Genomic DNA, 24,664 nt, shown 5'->3' with positions numbered 1-24,664 from the left:
GCGGGGAAGGGAAGGGGAGAAGAGCAGGAAAGAAAGACCAAAAAAGCATTACAAGTCTCAATACGAATCCCACTAAAGTAAACATGTAAAGCCAGTGATAAAGAACACATTCAGCCACTCTAAGACTAAAGTTACTAGATCAGAAATTTACTGCACTTGAATACAACATAGTACCTGAATAGCTACAAGCTTGTTTCTAATGGATTTTTTTAAACAAATAGTGAAAAGGCACTTTCAGTTATCCACATAATTATCAAAAATTCACAGAAATTATACCTGTGAGAATTGACTGGTCTACCCTTAGAGTTGTAGATTTGATAGAAGTAATTCTTATATCAGCAGGCACCTTGCCTCCAACTACAAAGAAATGAACAAGACAAAGTTAGACTTTTGTTTATGAGAGATTTATAACCAAGCATACTATTACTTCTGTCAGCCAGGAAAAAGATTTTCCAGTAACTATTCAGACGACCAAGATTACTAACAGCTTATTGCTGCTTTTGTGGTTTGCAATACTCCAATTTTCTGAGTATCCAATATATTTCAGCAGTTTAGATTTGCCTTGAAGATCTCTACCCCTGCCTAACCTCAAAGAAAGAAGTTGTAAGACACTAGATTGTTTTTCTAGTCACATTACTACTGCTTGACAGCAAAGGGAAAACATTCTCAGGAGAAAGATATCAATTTCAGAATACATATTTATGAACAACCAAAACCCTTAGCTAAGGTGAATCAAGTTTCCCTTTCAGAACAACTGTCCTGGAAAGTCTTCTCGTTGTTTTCTTGATGCCCAGACTCAGTCTTCTGCTCTCCAACAATCAGAATGTTATCCACATTTATTTATTTAGAAACTAAAAGAAGTTGTACTTTCCTTTGCTTTGGCATCAATTGTGAGAATAACATGCTTCTGCAAAACCACACTTTTAATGTTCTACTTTGAATACAGCCAGATGTTTCAGAGTTAGAAATTAATTTTAGATCATACACTAGCTTTATTTTTCAGTAATGCTACTCTATTAAATATACCACAATCCATATACCAGTTAAAGTTTTTGCAGAACTCTATGGTATGCTCATCTTGTCATATATATTTCTACTTTGCAGAAGACAACGCTGGAGAAAAAAAAAAAAAGCCATCCCACAAACAACAAAAAAAAAACCCCTCCAGTAGCAAGCATTTGAGACACCAAGGCAGCAGATAACACCAAGGCAGCAGATAACAGAAGTTAACAGCACACTCCTAAAGATGGCAGTGAGCAATGAAGTCAGTTGACAGAGCTGTTTGGCCAGTTTAGCTCCAGCATCTCTATCGTCCCAGAATTAATTCTTCCACCTTCCTACTTTCTCTTATCTAGCTTTTCCCAGTTTTTAAGAAAGGAACTAAAGCTCCGCCTTTTTGTGACTACTGCAAATAAATGGCTGCATGTAAGTTAACTTGCCACAGCATATTAATGAATCACATTTCTGAATCTCATGGGGGCTTTTTCTACATTCTGCATGTCAATGTTGCTAATGAATGCTTATCAAAACTTATTCCTAATGTAATTTAATACTGCAAGCATTCAAGTGTCAACTTCCTTTTTATTACAAAATAATGCAGAGAAACAAAGAAGGAAGAACTAGCTAAGAAGAGCTGATCTTCTCAGTAGATGGACTCCATCTCCCTGCAGTAAAATTAAACCAGGCTGCAATTCCTGCAGGAACTGCTTATGCAACTAACAGCAACAATGCACATTAACAAATAATACCATGAAAAACTCTTCAGAGGTGTTACAGCCTTAGAATGCACAACCACTCACACAGGAAAGCTATAGAACAAAATGCTGAAGAGGAGAATTAAGTGCTACTTCAAACCTTAAGTAAAGTCGTACCATGTGATTTTTTGTAAGGTCAAAGAAACCTCAACCATTAAAACCAGCAGAAGATTGCTTAATTTGCCTGTAGACTTAGAATTGTGTTTTTGTAAGCATATGTATATGAAGTGATACAATAAATAGCCACAAATTCCATTTTTGTATCATTATAGCATGTGAAAACTAATTTAAGCCACAATGTCCTTGAGCAGCAAGAGAAAATAGCATTAGACAAACAGTGACCTAGGCCAAAAATGGCAAAACTATTCAATATGCTTTCCTGATGTCATGAGGAGGTTTATATGCAGACATATAATAGCAGCTGGCTTTCAGATATCACTGAACAACAGGCTAATACCTCAGTGCAATGTGGTATAACGCCTGTCAATCTGCATAAATGTTTTCAAATTACTTAAAGCAGCTGGAAAACCACAGCCAACTCAAATACATTACCACATTTGACACTCTAAGACTTAATCACACAAAAAAGCTGTTAAAAAAATCTTAAACATTCAAGTAACTGGACAGAGCATATGGTAAAGTTTACAAGTAATTTTCCAACCTACTTCTTCTGAACAGCTCTAAGTTATTCAAACTCAAACACAATATTCACAAGATCTAGAGTACTAGGAGAGACCCCTGCTCTAATAGACTATTGATATTTGAGCATCAGTATTTCCATGAAAACTACTATCGTTATCAATTGCCTGAATCAACTAACTAAGTGTTAAATTTATTATGATACTGCAGCTTTTTAAGATAAACAACAATTTAAGATAAAACACATTATTCACTCACCATCTCCATTTGAGAAGGCGGTAGTAAAATATTCAAGGCATTTCCAATAGGCAGGAAAGCTGTACATCAGGGTCAATTACAGAACTATTTTAAGCAGCTCTCTGCAAAATAACAGCTATGACACCAAGTCATTTATAGTCTTCCATAAGCATAACTGAAACTGATTACAGATAGGAAACCATCCTATGATAGGAACCCACAAGAAATTTTTAGTGAGCAGTCTAGTGCAGATCTCATCTACAAGAAGGCTTTTTTTCCATATACTTTAACACAGGAAAGAAATTGGGGGGCTTAAATTTAGTTACATTTCAGTCCACAGAACCAGTAAAGGTACTGTAAAAGTACTCCAAGGCTTGGAGTAAAAGAAATTAGAAGGTGAGCATGTATTTGCATTGCTCAGTACAGAGCTGCTACAGCCTAAATGGATATAATCTCATAGTTTTGAGTCTAAAATGTCAGTTGCAGAAGTGTTTTCATCCATTATTTTAACCAAAGTTTTTAACCTTAATAGTCACTTGATTTCTACAACAGCTCTGAAGAAATCCAATAAGCTACTTTCAAAACTGCCCAGATACATATGCTTAAAACATAGTTTAGCCAAATACTTACCTAATGATTAAAATAGCCCTTCTAACTACAAAATTGACTGCTCCTTGGAAGAGCGAGCAGTATTTGGTTCAAATCATTACAGCTTTATTCATAGAATCCTTTTATTCATGCACAGAATACTACTCTAGTTTTTTTCATACTGAACTTCAGCACACAGTAAAGGAATCTATTATAAAACCAACCTGGCTCCTGTAAGGGGGTTAAAAAGCACACCATTTTGTTTAACTGTGCGTGAGTCTACACCAAAGCAAGCAATTTACAGTTTCTACTCCTTGATAGAAACTGGACTGGCATTTAGTTGTGATATAAATTTAAAGTTTATATCCACTGTTTTAAACAAGCCATATGAAAATACAGAAAATTTTAATATTTGAAGACACTGGGTTCTTCAGCTACCTATAAGTAACTAGCAATGTTATCTTGCCAAGATTCCCACCAATTATGCCTAACGCTCTAGCCTTTCTTCTCAAGTTCAAATCTCCCCACATTTTATCTTACTCCTCCCAGCGTTGTGGCAACGTTTTAGGTCAATTTCCACTCTCTATGTGGAGTCACATACCTCTATGTTTGATTTTAAGCACAGTACAACCTTACCTACCAGCAGAGCACATCCAATAATACAGGTGTGCATTTGCAGAAATGACCACAGTTCCCCATGAAGGGGCTTCCTCATAAACAGAAGTCTTTAAGGACAATCCAGCATACAGATTGCCCTATTCAATTTACAAAGTTACCTTGAAAAAGAAGATTATTCATGTCTCCAAACTGACTTTAAATATATAATGTATTAAGCAATGTTAGTCCCAATTTAATACTTGACAGTGATCAAGTCGTGGACTGAAATGATCAACTTTATATCTAGATATTTCATTTGAGCACTGATATCCCTTTTACTTTACCAGTTTTCCCTCTTACATTACCAGTTTCCAAGGTAGCAGTAATACAAAACATTTATCTTCAGAATTCTGTCAGAATATGGCTTGAGACACTCACTGAGAGACCTCTACAGACAAAATGCACTATTAGGATGTTGTATACTAGTTCAGCCTGTGAGTAAAGCATCCCAGAAAGATGGGCAGAAGTGATGGGGCACATGTTCTATGAACAATGAAGCTGAAGGGAAAATAAACTATTAAAGCTGGGTGGATTTCAGTCCCTTTGATGCCTACAGGTACAACTGGGTATCAACTTCAAGAACTTTAGACTACAACAGGACCATACTTTCAAGTCTCAAACAATATTCTAGATGTTCTAATCAAAATTGCTCAGGAAGCAACATGAACTTTACCCCCAAAAGTCACTATGATATACAAGAGTCCTCAAACCAAAGCTACTAATTTAAATGTGTACTTTGAACACAGTTATCAGCTCTCTTAACTGCCTCTGATCCCTCCCACAACTGAAGACTTGCTAAGAGGAAGTTTACAGACAGGTACATTACAAAAAGGGAAAAGTTTTGCTTCCTTTTTATATTACTATAGGTGTTACAAGAACAATTCATCTTCTTAGCAAAGAAAGCAATCTGTTTGCAAAAAGCCCACCTAAGTGATCACAGTAAATTAAAAGAATTTTTCCTGTAGAAGTCAGTGGTTCTTCATATACAACACATACCTAACACTTTCTTATTTATGTTTATCATTAACCAAAGCTAGTGTCAACCTATATCTGCTATCAGCTGGTTAGGGTTGGAACCGGACTTTTGCAATAGAGATTATCAGTACAGCTCTAAACTATGGTGCCAGTGTTGTCCAATTCTGTAACTTTTTTTTAGGCAAGTTCTGAAGAACTGGCATGCTACTTCAACATATGGTTGAACAATTTGGGAACATAAACAACAGTTTCTGAAAGTGAGTAAAAACATCCCCAACACAACTTCCATAAAACTAAATGAAGAGGACTAAAGTAGTATAAAACTGCATAATTTCCTCCCTTTCAAGTGTCTTAATAGATTAAGGTTCATTGTTGAAACATTCCACGTATTTTGATTTTTAAGACAACATGGTCTTTCTCCTGCTTTAATTTCATCAGGCTAGGCTAGAAATACCATGAAAATCAACACACATAATTTACCACACTGCTATTAAAACATCTCTGATTCAAAAAACCACCATGCATGATTTTTTACCATCAAAAAGAAGGAATAAGTATTAATTCTTTTGCCAAAAAACCATGAAGTGTTAACAAGTATTTTCTTTAACTGTTTTAACATTACATATTATTATGGGTACTGTTATTTAAACCACTTTTCCTAATGCGATCTTTAGCTTCTTTAAGAGCCAGTTATTTCAAAGACCCCTCTCTTACCCCAAAATAAGTTTCTTATCCTCTAATTTAGAGGACACACTATTGTGTGAATATTTGCTAGTAAACCGAGGCAACTGAAACTTACTACATGAACCATAAGGTTTAAGAATTTAAATTAGTAGACTTAAATAACAAATATGGTATGCTACATACTTTGATCAACCAGAACTGAGCACTGTTTCTGCTGGGGCACAGTAATAGTCAAAACTTACATCTGAACAGAATAGACTGCTTCTATTTACAAGTATAGCTGTTGCAGCACAATTGGTTTTTATATTAAGCTTCCTTAACACGAGCTCAGCTTAGCTCCCCTTCCCCCCTTGCATGTATACAATCTAGTCTTCCTATTGTGTTTGATTTCCTTAGACCATCAGAAACTTAATTTTCTTCCGTAATAACAGGTTTCAAGTATTTTATTATACTCTGTACAGGAAGTGTTAAATACTACCTAAAATCAGAAGCTCTACAAAACAGGAAGATTATTTAGTCCATCTACACTTTCATACAAGGCCAAGAGTGTCAAATTGTCAAAATTAGAAGAGTGACTATACATTTTGAGCCTGAGTTTCCAGTCCAAACCAGTAAGAGATTTATTTTCCAACAAGACGAAGATTGTAATAGCACTGGTCCACTCGGTTTTAACCATACTAGTAAAACAGTATTTGCTTTCACTGACAAGATGCCAGAACAATCCACATGAATATATTTATTTTTTGTATTTAGGATTCATACTACAGTTTAGACTATGTTCATGAGATATAGACTTCTCTATCATACGCTGTTCTGCATTCTGGACAGACAGAAAACATCCATGGATCTTACTGTGCAGTGTATGCTGAAGTGTGATTATCCTAACCTAAGAACTGTTAGAAGTTAAAACCACTTCAGACAAGACACTTACTGCATTCTTACCAATGAAAACAAGAACACAAAAAGCTTAGCTTTCTGGAAGCAAAATATTTTAAGGTCAGAACTGAGGGTTATATTGAGAAAAATTGACATACTGTATTAAATAGTACATAAGACTTGAATTATTCCTATTTATGTTTTCTCATTCTGTAAAAACATACTTACGCTTGCTTTGACAGTGATATGGTATTAACAGAACATTATCATGACGTTCAAGCATTTAGTTCAGTTCTATTAGTGCTTATAATAAAATCCCACTGCAGTATCAGTTCAAATCAGAGTATAGAACATCAGATATGCTCTGAATTCAAACAAAGCAAAATTAGTTTCACCATTTTTTACTTTGCAGTTGGCCAACTCTGGAGGAAAATGCTACAAGCATTGGGAACAAGTTGGAGATGCATTTCATAAGTTTTCAAACCTGTGTTGAAAGTGACACAAGTTTAGGCTGTGCCCTGACTTGAACCTCACATAACTCCAGACTTCAGTGGAATATGGAATGGAGTTTGGACTGCGGCTGGTTATCTCAAAACTGCCTCTCATGTGTTAGAGTGACAGCCAAAATGCTCACTGAAGCCAACAGATTTATGCACTACTTGTACATGTATTTATTAACCACTGATCTTACTTCCATACTTTTTCTGGTTCAAAAGGAAAAAGCAAAATACGTGCTTAACCTTTAAAAAACAAACCCAACAACTTGTACTAGGTAAGAAAAAAATAGTTGCAGTCAACTTTTTTCCATATCAAGAGATCCTCTCAGTGGTGTGCTTTTAGGACATAAGGTCAACATTCTGGACTTCAGTCTTACTCAATCCTTTTTGTTTTATTTCCCCAATCTCAATACTTTTCCCAAAAAAGTAAACTTCCATCTCTAGCACTGAGTCTGAAAATGAATTCTAGTTATTAGAAAAGTAACAGGCACAAGGACCCAGCTGTTTTGTAGTAAGATCTGCAACATCAATGTTTGCTGCTTATATTATCAGGAAGAACCTGTAGCTCTTCATAACCACACTGGAGATTGCTGTAATTCACCTTCCCAATCTTCATCCCAAAATTTATCTTCCCTTGATTATAAGGCATCTATGCTTTAGGAAGAGTCTTAAAGTGCTCTGCAGTTAGAATTAGAAGCTTCAGAAAGTAGTTCTTGCATACTTTATGCCAGGTATAAAGTTAAAACTAAATCTTCTGGAATACAGACTAATTTAATAAGCAATGGCTTCTGGGACCTCTGTATTTTTAAGCTGTTGAGTACTTACAAATATAATAATAGACAACAAGAACCATCATTCAGCACTTCAGGGAAGAGAGGAACTACTATGACTCCAGTTTTGTCACTCACAGATTGCAACAAATGAACATTCATTTATTAAATTACAGAAAGTCAGATATGCTGTATCTAAGATTTTAGACAGGATTTTAACATTTTAGACAGGAAGAAACAACGGAAGTGAGCAAAGCTCATTTCTATTCCCAAAAGTGCTTCTTTAAAAATAAATGATTCGCAACCAGTTTATCCTGATTTGTCAGACTGGGCTTCATACAAAACTTCCAAGAACTAAGGCCATGCTGTTTTAAGTTTCTTTAAAATGTTACTTTAACCAAGGCAAACAAAAACTCAACTAAAACAAAGGATATCTTAATAAATTAAAGATAGCCACTAGTTACAAATTTAAAGTGCAACCTCTAATAAACTAAAGCTTTTATAGCAGTGTAATAATCCATTTTATGACAGGCACACTAAAAAGCCATTTGAGGACAGCATCTGGATATTTTTCAGTTCATCAATTCTAAGAAACAAGCAGCACAGCTTAGTAACCCTTATACAGTACCATTCTGAGAACTAAGCCCACCAGAGGTCTGCAAGCAAATTTAAGGCATGCAGCCCAAACCTGTAACCCCAACTTCATCCCAGAGAGTTCCTGTTGATTGTACAGTATCTTTTCCACCATCTTTGCTTAAGTGGACATGGAAGAAAGTCTTCCTAACATATAGTTAAGAAATTCAGGTCTGCAGTCTCTGAGCAAACATGGACTACAGTGTCTGCTAGTACACCTGAAAAATTTCAGTGTAGAATTTACATTGAATTTGTTAGCTACTAGGCATAAGGACCAGTAATTGCTCATCAAGTGTTCTGCAGTATCTGTATGCATGCTGATCCCCAAGAGACACATAAGACAGTAGGCTATCTAACACTTGAGGGATAATCTAATTCAGGTAACTCCGTATTTACTGCAAGGTGACAATGCAGACCTGCAGTTTCCCCATATTACTTCAAGTCAAATAAACCAGCATCTGTTTCTTCCGTCAACAGAACAATTAAAGACAATATCTTTCAGGAGCTTTATTTTAGAAGGCCACAAGGCAGACTAAATAGTCAATGAACACAGTCAAACTCTACAAATAGCCTAAGGAGCCAGAATAAAAAGTAAGATATAAACCATTATTGCACACTCTGCATTATGCTAAGCTGACCAGGTTATCTTTAATGGGTTCAAAACTACTGAAAATACCAAATTGTTTTGGAAATGGTTCAATACTACTTATTCTCAGCAAACATTTGCAACACAGAGGGGCAAATATAATCCCCCACTTCCCCTGAACTGCAATACCAATCTACCAATTCCTACAACGAAGAGTTATCTCTGTGTCAGACCCACATACAGCTACTTCAAATTAACAAAGCTGTTCTAGCATTAAATACAACTATTTTGTTATGGAAGACCTGTAGAAAGTTGTTCAAAATGAAGTATCAGCATAGGGGAGAAACATATCACCTGGTTATTTATGCCACTCAGTTGAAAGATATTTGCCTGGACACACAAATGTCATTGGCACTTTGCCTAGAATTCCATACCCAGATATGTATCCTAGTATGAAGTGCTCTGTCACTTCCCTACATGGTCATCTTTTTGCAAACACCATGTCAAAGGCCATCGCAGTACTATTACATTTGAGGCACAGGCATGCACACAGTCTCTCTCACCTCCAGGTCTTGACACTAATGCTGGTACATAGTGTATTGCTCTTCTCTACTTGCTCAATAGCTTCTCTGAGTTTGATTACAATTAAAATTTCATCATTGCCTATCTACACTTAGAAATTATTGTTTCAGTATCAGAGTTTGTATTACACTGAGGCGCTTATTTCTGTATTAAACATCCACATGACTTAGTTACCTTCACTTGAAGCTACAGTTGATTATATTTGCCAATATAAGAAAAACATGATGAGTGTTAAAAGACTAGCTGGGGGCTGTTTGACCCACCAGTTTGAGTATTTTAACCAGCATGAGCTTCTACAGTCAGTGAACGAGCTAGACCACCTATCTTAAAGGACAGTTTGATAATTTTTGTTTAACTACACGAGCATACTATTTTTAAAGTTTGTCTTTTTAAAAAAAAAATCAGTTCTACACATGTTGGGACTACCAGACACTGTTCTACAAGCAGATTTTAAAATAATGCAATAGTAACCCTATAAAAAATAGGATACGATGTTTGTTAAAGACAGCCTAGTGTTATAGGTATGCTAGTCAGCAGTTTATTTCCAATTCATCTCTCTCCTTCAGGCACAGGCCTTTTAAAGAGACAGCACCGGTAATTGATTTTATTGATACTAACAATATACAGCAAGGTAAGTAAAAGCCCACACGTTTCACATACAAATTTAGCTTTGTCTTTTTCTGTAAGATGAAAATGCAATCTCTACCTCTTCTGAAATAGCAAAGAATCAAGCAGAAAATTTTCAGTGCTCTGGACACCTGGCAGAGCAGCAAAATCCAGCATTTTTCTCTAGTGAGATACCCCAAACCAGTACAAAATACATTGTCATCAACTTGCAGTTCTACCAATACTGCTTTGAAGTACCAAAAAACACAAGCCCAGTGTATTCCCATGATACAAACTGCTTCCAAAACTACCATTCTATTGCTGACATTTAAAAACAAGATAAGGATTTGGACTAGACATTTACTGCAGAATCTGTAATTTATACAGTTCTGTTTGCCTCAAAAGGACGCAGAAAACCTCAGCTCCTTAAACAAAAATCTCATTGCAGAACTCACAGATTTGACTGTATGGTGCAGTAACAGTGAGTCAAAGCAGCAGAGTAAGTGACAAGGTATCATAATTCACCCTTTATTTCTGCTATCAGCACTTTGTATTTGTACTTGTTCTTCACCCACAGATGCTAAGAGGAAACTAGCTTCAGCCTTCATGAGATTCACACTCTGCATTACCCCATCCAGGGCTGCTGTAGCCGAATCATCCTAGGCACAGAACGGAGGCTTGAGACAGGGCTCAGCAAACATTAAAAAGTTTCTCAAGGAATGGAAGCTGGGCAAACAGCCAACATCAACTTCATTTTGAGTGCACACTCTCTCTGCCTGCTAATTAAAATAGGAGGACAGTCAAGTTTAAGGGTATATATTTATCTCCTCTCGAGACTGCTACCACCTCTAAACACCCTAAATTGTTCCCAGAGGAACAATCACTCCTTAACAAGAACCACCTCATTTTATCTGGAAAGGAATCAGAAACATGGAAGTCACCGACAAGTCCAGCTTAGAGAAAAAGTTATTGGTATGGCATTATCACCAAAACGAAGGCATTTTAGCTGTAAGTATACAATACTTCTATTTTAAAGATACACCTTTTAGGGCAAAGCTAAGTTGCTAGAACACTTGATGCAAAAATCCAATCTTTTAAGACTGGTACTTCAAATGCTTACATTTGGAGAAATAGGAAGCTCTACTTTGTAGAGTTAATCTATTTGTGGTCTCCTATACAGCAACAGGCAAAAGCAGCAATAAAGAATTATGAAAGATAAGAAAACGATGTCACATGCCAGCCATACTAGCTGAGAGGACAGAGGAAGACATTTGTGAAGAGAAGTTGAAAGGCACTGCTATTCTAAGTGTAAGAGTTGGAAAAAAACCTTCAGATGAAGTTATCTTTCCTTAGATAAAGAACAGAGTGTGACTAAAAAAAAAAAATCTCTGCATTCCAGAACCTAAGGAAACTGAACACATTTAAAAGCAAGGAAAAAGAGTATTTTGTGATAGAAAACAGACAAGTTATAAGACACTCTGAAACCAGACTTTAGAAAACAAAATTTTATTCATGACAAGTGTTAAAACCTGTACTCCAATTAAGATGCTTTGCTTTTAGACCTACCAATTAAACTAAGTGGCAATTTGAAAAACAATCCCCTCAGTGCAAGTGCACATTTAAAGTAATTACAGATGAACAGAAGCAAGATTGTTCATAAGTGAACCATATACTTATGCGTCTTTGAAAACTCCCCCCAGGGCCTCAAATCATTAAGACATGGCCCTCACAACAATTTTACAATAATATGCTAATACATGTATGTACTACATAAATGAGCCTTACCTGCCACTTCTACAATATCACCTGGGACAATGTCCCTTGCTTTAATCCTCTGTACACTTTTTCGGTCTTGTCGATATACTTTGCCCATTTCTGGTTCATATTCTTTAAGAGCTTCAATAGCATTTTCAGCATTTCTTTCCTAAGAGACAGCAGAAATGTAGAATTTTAAAAAGCCCTCAAGGAAAAATATGTAAGTCAGATCTGATTTTTTCAAATGCATTATGATATGAATACTACTGACTCAGCTCAGCTACATTTATTAATACAGAAAATTATGTGATCCCTCCCCTTACAAGGTTGCTGACTGGAAATCATTACTCCATAATTCAGCTATTAGTGGGCATTTAGAACCTAAAAGTTGTTTTTTCAAACCCTGCAGCATTTCCCATTAAAAATACACACTGTCTTTTTACAGGGAGGCCACAGAGTTAGTTCTATGTAACATATGGATGTTTTCTGACATAAAAAAAGCACCAAACAGAATTAAGACTCATGGATACAGTCTTGTCTCAGCTGTACCTTACCAGCTGGAGCAGCTTAGACTCAAACTGGAAGGGACTAGCACTACTAAATTTCACGTACTGACAGAAATCAAGTTAAGACAAAGCTCAAATAGCGTGTTATCAACTTCGTTTCAGCAAATCAGGTCACACTAAAGTGAAATTAAAGCATACAGACTAGAAACTTCCCCAGAGTCTCTTAACAAGCTACAAACTTAAATGAATCCCCACACAGGGCAACCTTTTTATTTCCACTAACACTATCACAATAGCTTTCCTATCTCAAGTGCAGTTCTCTCAGTTAAGCACTACCAGAGATTGATATCAACATTGTGATGTCACCTAGATAAAGGACAACATAAGAAACCAACAGCTTATCAGTACTCCTTCTCTAGCTCTTTGAGAAGTAACTTATTTTCCATTTTCCAGCCCATTGACAATTACAAATGTCATACAGTCCTGATGATTATAGGTAATGGTGAGGGTGCACGTACTTTTTAGAATGTCTGCGCTTCAAATATATACTAGCCTTTCCAGGTAATAAAAACTTCCTCCTGCACGTGTCAAAGCAGAAATCTAATCTTCAGAAGTTCAAAGGCTGAGGTACTAAGTACTTCTGCATAACAATGCAGCTGAAAACCAGCATTTCCAAAACTACTTTGAAGGACTAATGTTTACATGGCACAGCTCAGTGCCAGACAGTGCAGAGATAAATCTGTAATTAATACTAGCCTCGTATTACACCAGGTAAATTAATTCTGCTCAAAACAATAATGCTGGTATTTCTTTTCTGTGGATTAACTAAGAGTTAATATGACACAACACCTTAAAGGTACAAAAAGAAAGTCTCACAACTGGAAGGTTAATTAAACGGAACTTTTCCTTCAAAAAGGAGAAATAAGAAAGAATTAAACAAGGTTCAGCTAGGACAGCCAGCTCAGTGCGTTAGGCTCTATCTTTTTGTTCCCAGTTTGCTTTAAGATATGATAATTAGACTGTCTTGCCAACCACTGAGTACTAGCAGATGGCACCTTGGGAAAAGGGCACGTGAGAGGAAAGGTTGAGGAGGGCAGAGCTAAGGCAATGACTCAGTTGCTCGCATCTAATACCTGCAGAAACAGATACATTTATGGGTGGAGACTAGGTACTGTGGCTTATTTTCCATGCCCATTAAAACAACGGAATGAGTCATTTAATCTGTACAGCAATCCTGTTTCACAATTAAGTTCACTGCATGTAGAAAGACATATAGGTATTCTTTGCACACCATGTTCTTTGCACATCATGTCCAAAAAAAGTTATTTTTTTCCTACAACAGTGTATGCAACTACACAAGAAAATCTCCAAATTATAGAGATAGCTTTACATTTCATACAAGTATTACATGCAGAATTCTAACGCGAAGTTTCACGTTAAAGATTAATTCTTGCACAACTCTTTTACAAAGACTTGATTAGAAAGTGACACTTAAGGGGGCAATGCTGTCATCCCTTGATCAACATTACCTCTTCCCTCCATACCAGCTCTAGCAGTCACACAGCAAGCTGGACACTGCTAAAGATTAAATTTTTCGAGGGTTATGTCTTCAACCAGCTTACTTGTGCTAGCACAAAGCAGAGCACAGGAATGTGCATCAATGCCACTTCTGGTGGCTTCCAGTGTGTAGCCTCCTCTCTAATATGTTTTAACCTGTTAATAGGGATCCTCCTCTTAATATTTGTTGTTATTTTGGACAGTTTTGGGTTGGTTTTTTGTTGGTTTTTTTTTTAGAAGCATGAAACCTAACTTGCTAAGATAACAAGTAATTATGTCACATTAACACCACCCCTTTAAAAAAAAAAAAAATCAAAACCAACCTTACAAAGAACTTAAGTTACCCTAAAAATTCTAGAACACTTTTTATCTGCAGAAAAACAATTCTAATAAAACATACTCTGTCTGAAGTGATCAAATTAGTAAACTAAAGTTACATGAACAATTTTGTTTTGGCATCTCAAGAAGTGTTAGATTATGTTAGTGCTGATTTATAAAAAGCCATTTAATTAATCACAAAGCTAATAATGTAGGAAAAATTTAATGGTATTTAGATGTTTTCAGAAGAAACTTCTACCTTTTGAAAGACATGCAGTCTTTACATGTACACTTAATAGGCACTATAGTAATTGAATAGGAAGAATTAATACTCTATTCATGTATTAATAAATGTACTAAACCATAGCATTTGTCTCAAGAGGAAACAGACAAGAAACTATATTACAAGTGTTCCAGCCTTTGTTCCTTAGTTGGGACAACCCCCTTTTTTTTGTAAGCCAATCCAATTGACTGTTTATCTTTGCAAGATTTGATTTATTTCCTGAATTCAGGCCTTCCTTCTGGACTGCCTAGTTCATGTGTTCACCAGCATGTGGCCAAACACACTGTTGGGCACTCTGTCTTTTTGGCAATATTTCTGAAGCTTTCACTTTATCTTTAAGTCAATACTTTTTGTCCAGAAGTTCTATGTTATGTTGACTCTCAGGAATCTAAAGTTAGCAACACACGTTACTTGCATTGTATGAAGCACCTGACACTACACTGCACAGTCTTTCCTCTTAAACCAAAAATATCCGAAACATTTGTGACTTGATGTTGTAAGAACATCTGCGTACCTGCCACACTCCCACAATTGCATTGGCTACTAATATAAGTAAGATTACAAAAGGCTCTACAAATGCTGTGATTGTTTCTTCACCTTCTTCAAACCAGGCCAGGACCTGTAAAAGAAACACAACGATTTAAGTTACTGATTTACACGGACACCTTGCAAACTTAAAACCCAGTAAGTTTCAGCTTGAGGTTCAACTGCTTAGTCTTGAGCAATTTTTGAAACCCCTCAATCTTCCAAGGTATAGTTCTGTAGTTCATGAATGAGTTGGCAATATGCAATGGAAAAGGAGAAAAAGATTTTTTTAGTAAATAGTACAAAGTTCATTTCCAAGGCTGCTCTTCTTTTAAAGGAGTAAGCTATTTATTTGGGAAACATATTGCTACTTCTGCTTCACAAATGAAAGCAAAGTTGTGACAACAGCTACAGCAGTGAAGTTTCAAAAAATTTTTCATTTCTGTCTAAAACAGCACAAAGACCAATCAGTTTGTCTACTTAGAACACTAAAACTTTGCCAGAATCTGAGTTCTAACCAAGTTAATTGTTCCTTACCAATAACATAAGACACAGAAATGAAAGCAGCTTTACAAGCTTTCAGTAAGTAGATATAAAAATAAGCATCTACTTATTTAAATACAAGTAGCATCTTATTGAACATTTAAGTGAATTGTGTAATTACATCTGAAGTTGAATTCTGAGCTGAGTAGCTGAACTCAAATTGAAACTGGATTTTTAAAAGTAAATCAACTGGAGGACTTGCATAAAAGGCTCCACATAGATTTTATTTTAATTCATTTGCTTTAGAATTATGCTCTAATTTTAGGCTTCTGCCATTCACTTGACTTGAATGGCTAGACATCAGGGCCTCTGCAGAGTTCTGTAGTTACTGAAGAAAAGTCAAACTAACACGACTAGAGAGGAAGAGCTTTTTTGTCAATGTGTTGAGCAACAGGAAGCCTGGAAAGTGACAGTAAATAGGAACAATGTGTTGAGATAATTAGGGCTGGTAGTCAGGCAACAGCACTCTGAATCACTGAAGACTGCAGCGAGCAAACTGTTACTAAAGCAAGCGCCATAATTCCACCAACATGCTGCTCAGAGCTATTGCTCAATTGTGAAACACTCCAGGACGTTAAAAGGAAGAAGCAGCAGCATGAAAGCCTCAAGCAGAAAACAGAGTGCCAAACAAATTCAATGCAACAACAAATTTTATTATAAAAGGATAAACTTATAAGATCCAAGTTATGATTAATAAGACTAAAACATTCCAATTGGCAACGTAACATTTTGAGGGTCTGTGTAATCCCTCTGGAGAAGAGATTTAGTTAGGATCTCTTATGCTCTCCACATCTTGGTATTTCTTCCCTCCTCCCACACTGCTAATCTCCAATCCCCAGCAACAACTTGTGCTATTTGACCTGCTAGAGCAGTTATACAGTCAACACTGTGGTCTTCACACCATGCATTACTCCTGTATCATGGACAGCTTTTACTCTGCGATAGCACTGCTGCCTCCAGTGGAGCTAACAGAAATGCTAATGGTACATTTCCAGTTTTCCTAGCATATATAAGGTCACACACTGCTATCAGAAAAAACGCTTAGTATCCATTTCTTCCCTCCCTTTCTTTATTGGAATTCTGTAGAGCCCATTTTGCTTCCAACAAAGCAAGTAAATTCAATAATTTTTTGTGATGTTCTGAACAGAGCAGGCACCTACAAGGTTAACTGGAATAAAACATCTGCTTTACACAATGCTAAACCACAATCTTTTCAGATTGAAGTCCATGTGTGTTGTAAAGTAACAATTAGAAAGCCTCACAAATTTGAGGTAAAGGAAGCAGCTACAAGGACAGCAAGATCCAAGTACGTTGAGGAGAACCAAAATTAAGTTTTCAAGCGATCTTTTCTTTCAGTAAGCCATTATTTCAAAAACAGCAGATGAACTAAGATTAGAGATCCTGACAGTACAGATCCAGTATTTTTTTTTGCAAAATTAGCAATCTATGACCAGATTAAAATGAAGCATCTAGTTAATCCTGGAAGCCAGCAACACACATTTCTCCCCAGAAAAGTTTCCACACAATTACTAACAGTGGATTGATCTAAACTCTAGTTCTAGAATGTTTTAGTAAATATAGACATATAGATAACAGAATACATTGTGAGTTCTTGGTTTTATAGTAGACTACAGCTATATTAACACTCCCTTTAGGACACTTGTGACATACACCACATTGCTTTAACAGATCAGGTTTATTATTTGACAGTAGCCTGAAGTAAAAACAAAACCACAGTAAAAATCAGAGAGAAAACAGAACAAGGACTACAATTATTTAACTAAGCATTTTTAGTAACAACAGATCATGTGCTGAAGCCTAGTAGAGACTAGACAATTCCTGTCCAAGGCATTGAGTCCTTGTCAAAAGTTTCCACTAGCACACTTTTAAGACCCTGGAGAGGTCTACAATGAGAGATATTTTATTTGACTATTTCTCAGAAGGGCCCCACCATATTTCAGCCCTAATCACTTTAAGACTCACATGTACAACAGCTTGATTTCCAGGTCATTGATCTCCAATGTACTGCTCAGGCAGTATAGTCAATAAGTAGAGTTACCATGTATTTAGAAGCTTAAAAGGGTAGGAAAAAAATAGTAAGGTAATTGCTCAAGAGAAATGCAAGTCTGAAAATACAAGGGAAATTAAAAGCAAGACATTAAAGTCCCATACCAACAGCTGACGTAAGCAGCTTAAAGGACAACTTTCATTCAGCATATTTGCTTTAGGGCTGCTAGAGCTATGGCTTGCAGAAGCCTATTTTAATCAAAGCCTGATGGGGTGGACCTGCAGGACACTAAGCCAAAAAATACATAATGACAGGCAAATAGCACTCAGTTTTCATGGTTATTTGTAAAGAGGGGGCAGAGGTACAACACCAAAGTCAGCCAGCAATGAAGTGACTACTGGTGAAAACTAGAACAGAAGCTTCCCTACAGCTTTTTGCATTTCTACAAGTTAAGTATCTCTGCATTGTACGATAAGTTATGGAGGCAAGTTGTCTCAGCTGACTAAATGATAGTTAGTAACAAAACCATAATTAAGAGTAAAGAATGGACACTTCAGGATAGAATTCTGTTGCCCAGCAGGCTGCACCCACTTACCACTAACAGGGGAAAAGCAAACAGTTTGTTGTCAGCAACCTAACAAGGTTTTTTGTTTGCCTTTCATTTTGACAATGGAAACTTAGAAGCAAGCTGGAAGAGCAAGATCTCACACTAACAAAAAGGAGCCCTGGACTAATTAAAGCAGGTAACATAAAACTCTTCTTCTCACAGGATACTGTGAATTAAGATTTAGTATATTTTGGACAGAGTATTACTGCTCAGAAAACCCTCCTTTAGTGATTTTTCTTTTCAATACAGATTACCTTGAAATTAAGGGGATGCAAACTATTTTAGCAGTCCTGATACTTGTTCCATGTCAGTTATACTGAACACCAGGAAACACCAAAGAAAAATCTCCCGATTTTAGTTCTACTGAATAATGATTCAGTAGAGATTTTTTTTTTTATTTGCTACCCAGGGGGGGATCTTGACCACAAATATAAGTACAAAATAAAAATTTTCACTGGGTTAGCAGATTGTAAGCACCCGTCACATACACTTCTCTGTACTTCTGAAGATAAACACATTCCTGTGATTAGAGTAGCAATAAGGAACAAAATAAAGTTACACAGCACCCACAGCTTAATTTCTACAAAGTAAAATGGAATCACAATTGCTTCTCAACGTTTATTCACCCCTCACCATCATTTGATATCTCAGGTGCTATTGAGTAAGCTGAGTTTAGCTGAAAGCATGCCAGTGTAATGTACTACAGCAATCCTCATCTTATGCGGCGTATTCACTGCTACTGACCTTAACAGGTAGCTTTTGGGATGATTTCAGGGCAAAGCCTGCAACATTTTTACTGGCACATCTTACTCCAAGAGTAGCTTTGCTCACCTTTTGACACAGATTTTTTTTTTTTTTTTAGCTGTACTCGTGCTAATTTACAGGCTATAATAAACTCTGGACTAAATCACAATATATTGTTTTAATCTAAACATTAATATCTGCTAGTAGAAAACATTCCCAGAACATTCACTTAAGTCAGTTTAGGAATCAAAGAAATAATTTGGGGAAAAAAAGAAAATTAATAAAAGGAAGAATGCTCTTAGAATGCTGTATTTAACCATGTTTTTAAGACTTAAGTTTTTGGTATAGTTTAAGTCTATGCTGCATCTTGTAGAAGATAATTCACTGTAAGTGTGATGCAAAGATAAGAGTGCATGGTTAAGCATGCATCACTGTTTAAAGCATATATACTTTACCAAAGCATTATTCTACATCAGATACACAGGTAACATATTGAAACTTTAATTACTTTAAGTACTTTATATGGCAAAGAAAGCTGTTCTTTTATGTGTTATGATTTGAGTATGTGCTCCAGAAGTAGCAAGAATTAAAAGCCATAGTTCATGGTAAATCAAACATCCTCCTACCTGCACCTAGAAAGTCAAGCTATGAAGGCCCTTGAACTGCTGAGATAAACCTGTTGAGTGTATTTCTGCATATGCTTCACAGATTTGACAGAACACCAAGACAAGGTCCAACCCTATGTGTAGATCCATTTACTCACCATCAGAAATTATTTACATTGTTTCTTTTCAAAAGGCATACTTAAGGCCAATAAAAATACTGAAGAAACAATAGTGTAAGAATTTAAGCTGGTACTAAGCACATCTGTAACAGCAGTTCCAACCTGGAATGTAGGACACAGTATCTACAGCCAACAGGCAGCATATGACCCCTACAATCAGCCAGGGTGACACAGATTCAGCTGTTAGTCTGATTTATTTTACTGACACATACCTGACATGGGGAGTGGGAGTAGAGGACACAAAAGGCACTTTGAACACAGAACATGATATTGTATATAAGAGGGGATGTTTCTGCACAAAAAAACTAATGCAGATCTCAGTGTTAAAAATGGCTGTTTCTGTGCAGTCATAATTGTAAGAATCGAATACGATTTACAATCACAATACAATTACCAGAAAAGCTTCCATGACACAAATCAATAATCTATACAGCTCAAGATCCTCTCTCTCATACCTGAATCTTCAACGTGGTTTTTTTACATTGATGATGTACAGTTGGTAAAGAACACTGTTACATTTACTGCCTTAACAGCACCTATGCCTTTCCTGAAAGCACACATAAATCTGCTGCCACTAGCACAAAGTACATACTCCATTTGATAATCAGAAAAAACAAATTCAAATTAGAATAAGTAAGTTCTCAGTGACACACTAAAAAAACCCCACCCTTAAAAAAGTTAACCCAGTGCCATATATTCATGCCCAATTTCAACACTCAACCCACCCCTAATAACTCAAAAGACTTGGGGGCTTTTGGAGTCATTTGTTCCTAAATCCTGGGTAAGCCACCTTTTCCCATACCTTGTCATTCAAAGGAAACTACTTATTTGAGTATCTTAGTGAAAATTCCCTTCAGGACATATACCAGGCCTGTAAGTCTTCAGCTGAAAGTTATTTGGAACAGCAGTCATTATCCAACCTTGCTTCTGTTGGTACACCCTACAATGTCCTACTGTCTACTCAAGTGCTACAGCTTACGGTCTATGAAACAGTAAGTTATAGTAAAAAGCAGTCATTGAAGTGAGAATCAGCACCTCACTAAATTCCACAGTATGAGTCTGTGGGATCGGACACTACCCCCAAGAAAGCCAGAAGTCTTGACTCATTAAAGAACAGCTCTCAACAGTATTACTCAACATCCAAAACCAATGCAAATTTAACTGACTCCATTTTAAGTCTACATTATCCATTTCAAGATCTCTAAGGTACTGGGAGTTCTGCATGCATTGCAACAGTATGAATGGCAAAACTGAATTTCTAAGGCTCGTAAAAATAGCATAATAAACACACTGAAGTTCTAGATTAAGTTATTCTATGGGAAGGATGACTTAGCATAATTTGTGATGTCAGCATTATGTATAATTCCAGTTTTTAATGTAACATTTTCAAGTGTTCTCATGGAACAGTTACTGTCCACAAACCTAGCACAACTACATACCCCATTCAAACATTTTCAGGAACACAAGAATTGAGGTGATGTTTATTGCTGCAAAAATTGGATGCAATTCAGTCTTTATATCAACATACTCAACAGTTCTTTACAGCTACTACAGAAGTCTCTAATACACTTTCATCAAGAAAAAGAGATAAAACCTAAGAAAAACAGAAATAGATTATCACCTTCTGAGCAGGGAAAAAGCCAGAAACAAACACAAAAGGAAAGTGCTTTTTAAGTACCAAAATTTTATCTAGTTTTTTTCTTTTACATTTCATCAAAAAGAGAAAAATCTTTACTATTAACATCAATTTATAGTGGGTATCTGTAACTCTTAAATAGGAGACAGAAAAGGCAGAGCAGTAGCCCAAGGTCATATACCGTGCCAGCTGCACAGAAGCAGAGAACCCAGATCTATCCCACACTCTTATTAGACTACAGTCTCCTAATTAGATAGGAAAATTAAGTATACTGAAAAAACCCCAAATCCAATTCCTAATCAAGTTTTCAAAGGGGTTTAGCAGTGTGTATTATATGACCTCTGTCAGTCTGTTATCATACTTACTCAGATTCAGCAATGAAAGCTAAAGTTTGGTGAATTTGCTTTCTCACTTACTTGGTTATAATAAAAACAAATAGTGTACCTTGGCATGAAAGGCTAACCAACTTCTGTACTGTCATTTACCTCCCGAGACGACAGAAACATTCCTGACTTTTCAGGAATAAAACCACATCCCCTTCTCACCCTCTGGGAAGGGAAAAGGGGAAAGAAGAGAAAAAAGCTTTTTAATGACCGGTTTATTTAATTTTCTATAGTCAGCCTGATTTCCTCCCTAGGAAACAGAAGAGGGAGTAAGGCACATTTGTCTCCATGGTCAAGATCGATGCCATCAATCATTGCTCAGGTGGTAATGGTATATGCATACCAAAACCCAAAGCACTTTAAAAGGTGTCGGCATGGGGATAGCTGAAGCCTCTCGTGGTGGAGGATCAGCAACACAGTATATACTGCAGCAGCCACAACAGGGCAAACCTTCACCCATCAAACAGAACAGCTTCAGAGTACATTCTCCTCTGCCCATCCTAATTAGCTAGCCCTTAGCTAAAGAGTCACCACAATTTCCACTCCCCCCAAGAGCTACAGCATTTTTTTTCTAAAGTAGTTAATTACAACTCCAGGGCAAAGTCTAGTATAAACTTTTACTCCTAATTTAATATTCTGCACACTTTTGTTTCTACTGTCCAGATCCCCAAGACACACAGCCTTCATTTTCCTTCTATACTTAGCCTTTGCTCAGTTTTCCAGCAAACGCATACCCTTACACGTTACGTAAAAAGATTGCCTAAACATACTTTAAAAAAAAAAAATTAAGTTAAAAGTGTTCTTGTTCTTTTAATCCTGCATGCAAAGCAAGATGTCCATTTAATGACTAGGCTATCCAAAGGTCAGTTACCAAATTTGGTCAACAATGGTGCCATCACAGCCGTCATCCTTCTTGTCACTGTCAAAAGCAACAACTGTCACCTTGCTATTATCAGGAAGGGAAGGCAACTGGAATATTCGCCATGTAAAATCTATTTACAGTCTGCATTGCATCCAAAAATGTCTTCCAATGATTATACATTGAGCTTGATAACGATTAACTCAAAGGCAAGAAGAATGTTCGGTTAAACACTTACTTACTCAAGGTTAGTTTTCAAAGCCAACAAAAGCATTGGGAAATCCCACCTCAAATAAGCAAACTGGGTTGAATGAGAAGCACTTTTTAAAATCACCTGTCTAGTGTAGTTACGTACTTATGACTCATGCAAGAAAAGACTCCCCTGAAATTTTATTTTCTAGCGTACAGAAACATCTTCACAAGGCAACCAATTTAAGAGATAGCAGTTCACTTTGCATCTTATACTTCTGCCTTTTGAGAAAGAGCATAACTTCAGTATGCACAGTTCCCATACACTGGAGTATCTATCATTCTGTAATACGGAAGCCTATGAAATAAAAATTCATACTTACAAAAGATATGCAAGCTGCCAGCAACAAAATTCTAACTAGTAAGTCTTCAAATTGTTCAATCACAAGCTCGAGTAAGGTTTTTCCTGCAATATGTAACAAAGCCATTTAGTTATGCTATTGAAAAAAAAAAAGTGTTATCAACAAGAATTAGCAGAAGATTTCGTGAACATGCTTACCTTCCTCAGCTGGTAACTCTGCCAGTGGAAGATTTTTCCAGGAAGCATGTCAAAGAAAAAGAAATCATCGAAGAAACACATTAGTGCATCATAAGGCATCCACCGGCTACTGTTCCTGAATTGCACACTCAGCTGGGTTGGATTTGACAGACATACCGAAAGCCCCATTAAGGTGGCTCTTTTCATTAGAGCATCAGAATAGGCCCGATAGTTTTGCATTTTAAGACACATACAGGTTAGCCGGAATGTGCTAAGGGTTATAATTCAGCCAAGTCATCACTCCAGCCAGCTGTGGGACTTCTGCTGTTCCTGCACACAAAGGGTCAAAGGCTCGAAATGCTTTTCAAATGCTTTCTGACAAAGGTTTTCCTCCACATTCACTTTAAAAAACCCAAACCATCAAACTCGGTTCAAAATATTTCGAATTCTCTCCGCCATGTTAAGGATATTTTCTTATTTCTCCTCTCTCTTTTATTTCCCCGCAACTAGATTTAGTAATTTCAAGAGGCACAATAGCAGTGTTAAAGCTAAAAAAACCCCACCGTCTAATCTTCTCATAGCTTTTCATTTTTACACAACGGCATGGGAGTTCAAAAGGGACTAGGAAGGCCAAGCAACAAGGATTAAAAGAAGAAACACCTTATCGGCTGAATTCTGTGCCCCGACTCGAGAGAAGAATGTAAAATAAGGGACAGAAAGGCACTGAAAAGCAGGGAAAAATGAAGGTCAAGACGGAGGGAAAAAAAAAAAAAAAAGAAAACCACAGCGCTTCATTTCAGAATGGAAGAAGATTTCCCACCGTTAAGGTGAAAGGAAACGGAGGTGACATCCTCCTTCCCAAAGCAGCCCTGTGAGCTTGGGGTATGAAAGAAACCCACGAGGTGGAGTTCAAGTCAGCCATCTTCTCTCCCTCGCTCCTATTCCGGGTCCTGTAAGAGATGCCGGCTTTGCAAATACACACACGATAGGCCTTGAAACAGGGCCCTGAGAAGGATGAGCGAAAAAGAGGAAGGGGTGGAAACGGGAGCAGAGGGGGGGAAAGACGACGAGTGCCAGCGACAGCATCCCCGCGGCGGAGGGAGGCGGGCGGCGTGGGGCCGGTTCACCTACCGTTGGAGCCCCATTTCTCCTTCAGCTTCTTGACTTGCTCCAGGCTGAGCCCGGTGCTTTCGTTGACGCCGAAATATGCCAAAACTTCCTCCACAGTCTTTGTGTGCGCGTTCTCCATGGCTGGGGCAGGGAGCAGCAAATGGTGCCTCGCCTCTTCCTCCTCCTCCTCCTCAGCGGCGGCGGGCGCGGCGGCGAGCCCCCTCCTCAGCCCCTC

At 37.1% G+C, this 24,664-nt stretch overlaps 1 protein-coding gene across 1 annotated transcript in view; it reads right to left on the bottom strand.

Moving 5' to 3' along the window:
* Positions 1-24,644, bottom strand: part of ATP2A2 (ATPase sarcoplasmic/endoplasmic reticulum Ca2+ transporting 2) — a 48,612-nt gene extending 23,968 nt beyond the window's left edge. Inside the window, exons 1-6 of the mRNA XM_009643112.2 lie at positions 24,451-24,644; positions 23,341-23,358; positions 23,165-23,247; positions 15,018-15,122; positions 11,870-12,008; positions 277-357 (exon numbers count right to left, since the gene is read on the bottom strand). Coding sequence (XP_009641407.1) covers positions 277-357; positions 11,870-12,008; positions 15,018-15,122; positions 23,165-23,247; positions 23,341-23,358; positions 24,451-24,568 — 544 coding nt within the window. The 5' untranslated portion in view covers positions 24,569-24,644. The remainder of the gene's footprint in view (positions 1-276; positions 358-11,869; positions 12,009-15,017; positions 15,123-23,164; positions 23,248-23,340; positions 23,359-24,450) is intronic.
* Positions 24,645-24,664: the final 20 nt, after the last annotated feature.

This window comes from Egretta garzetta, unplaced genomic scaffold, assembly GCF_000687185.1.
Source record: "Egretta garzetta isolate BGI_Z169 unplaced genomic scaffold, ASM68718v1 scaffold447, whole genome shotgun sequence".
In the NCBI taxonomy this organism is placed as follows: Eukaryota; Metazoa; Chordata; class Aves; order Pelecaniformes; family Ardeidae; genus Egretta; species Egretta garzetta.
Note: the sequence above shows the minus strand (reverse complement) of the source record. Positions and strands in the feature narration are given on the sequence as shown.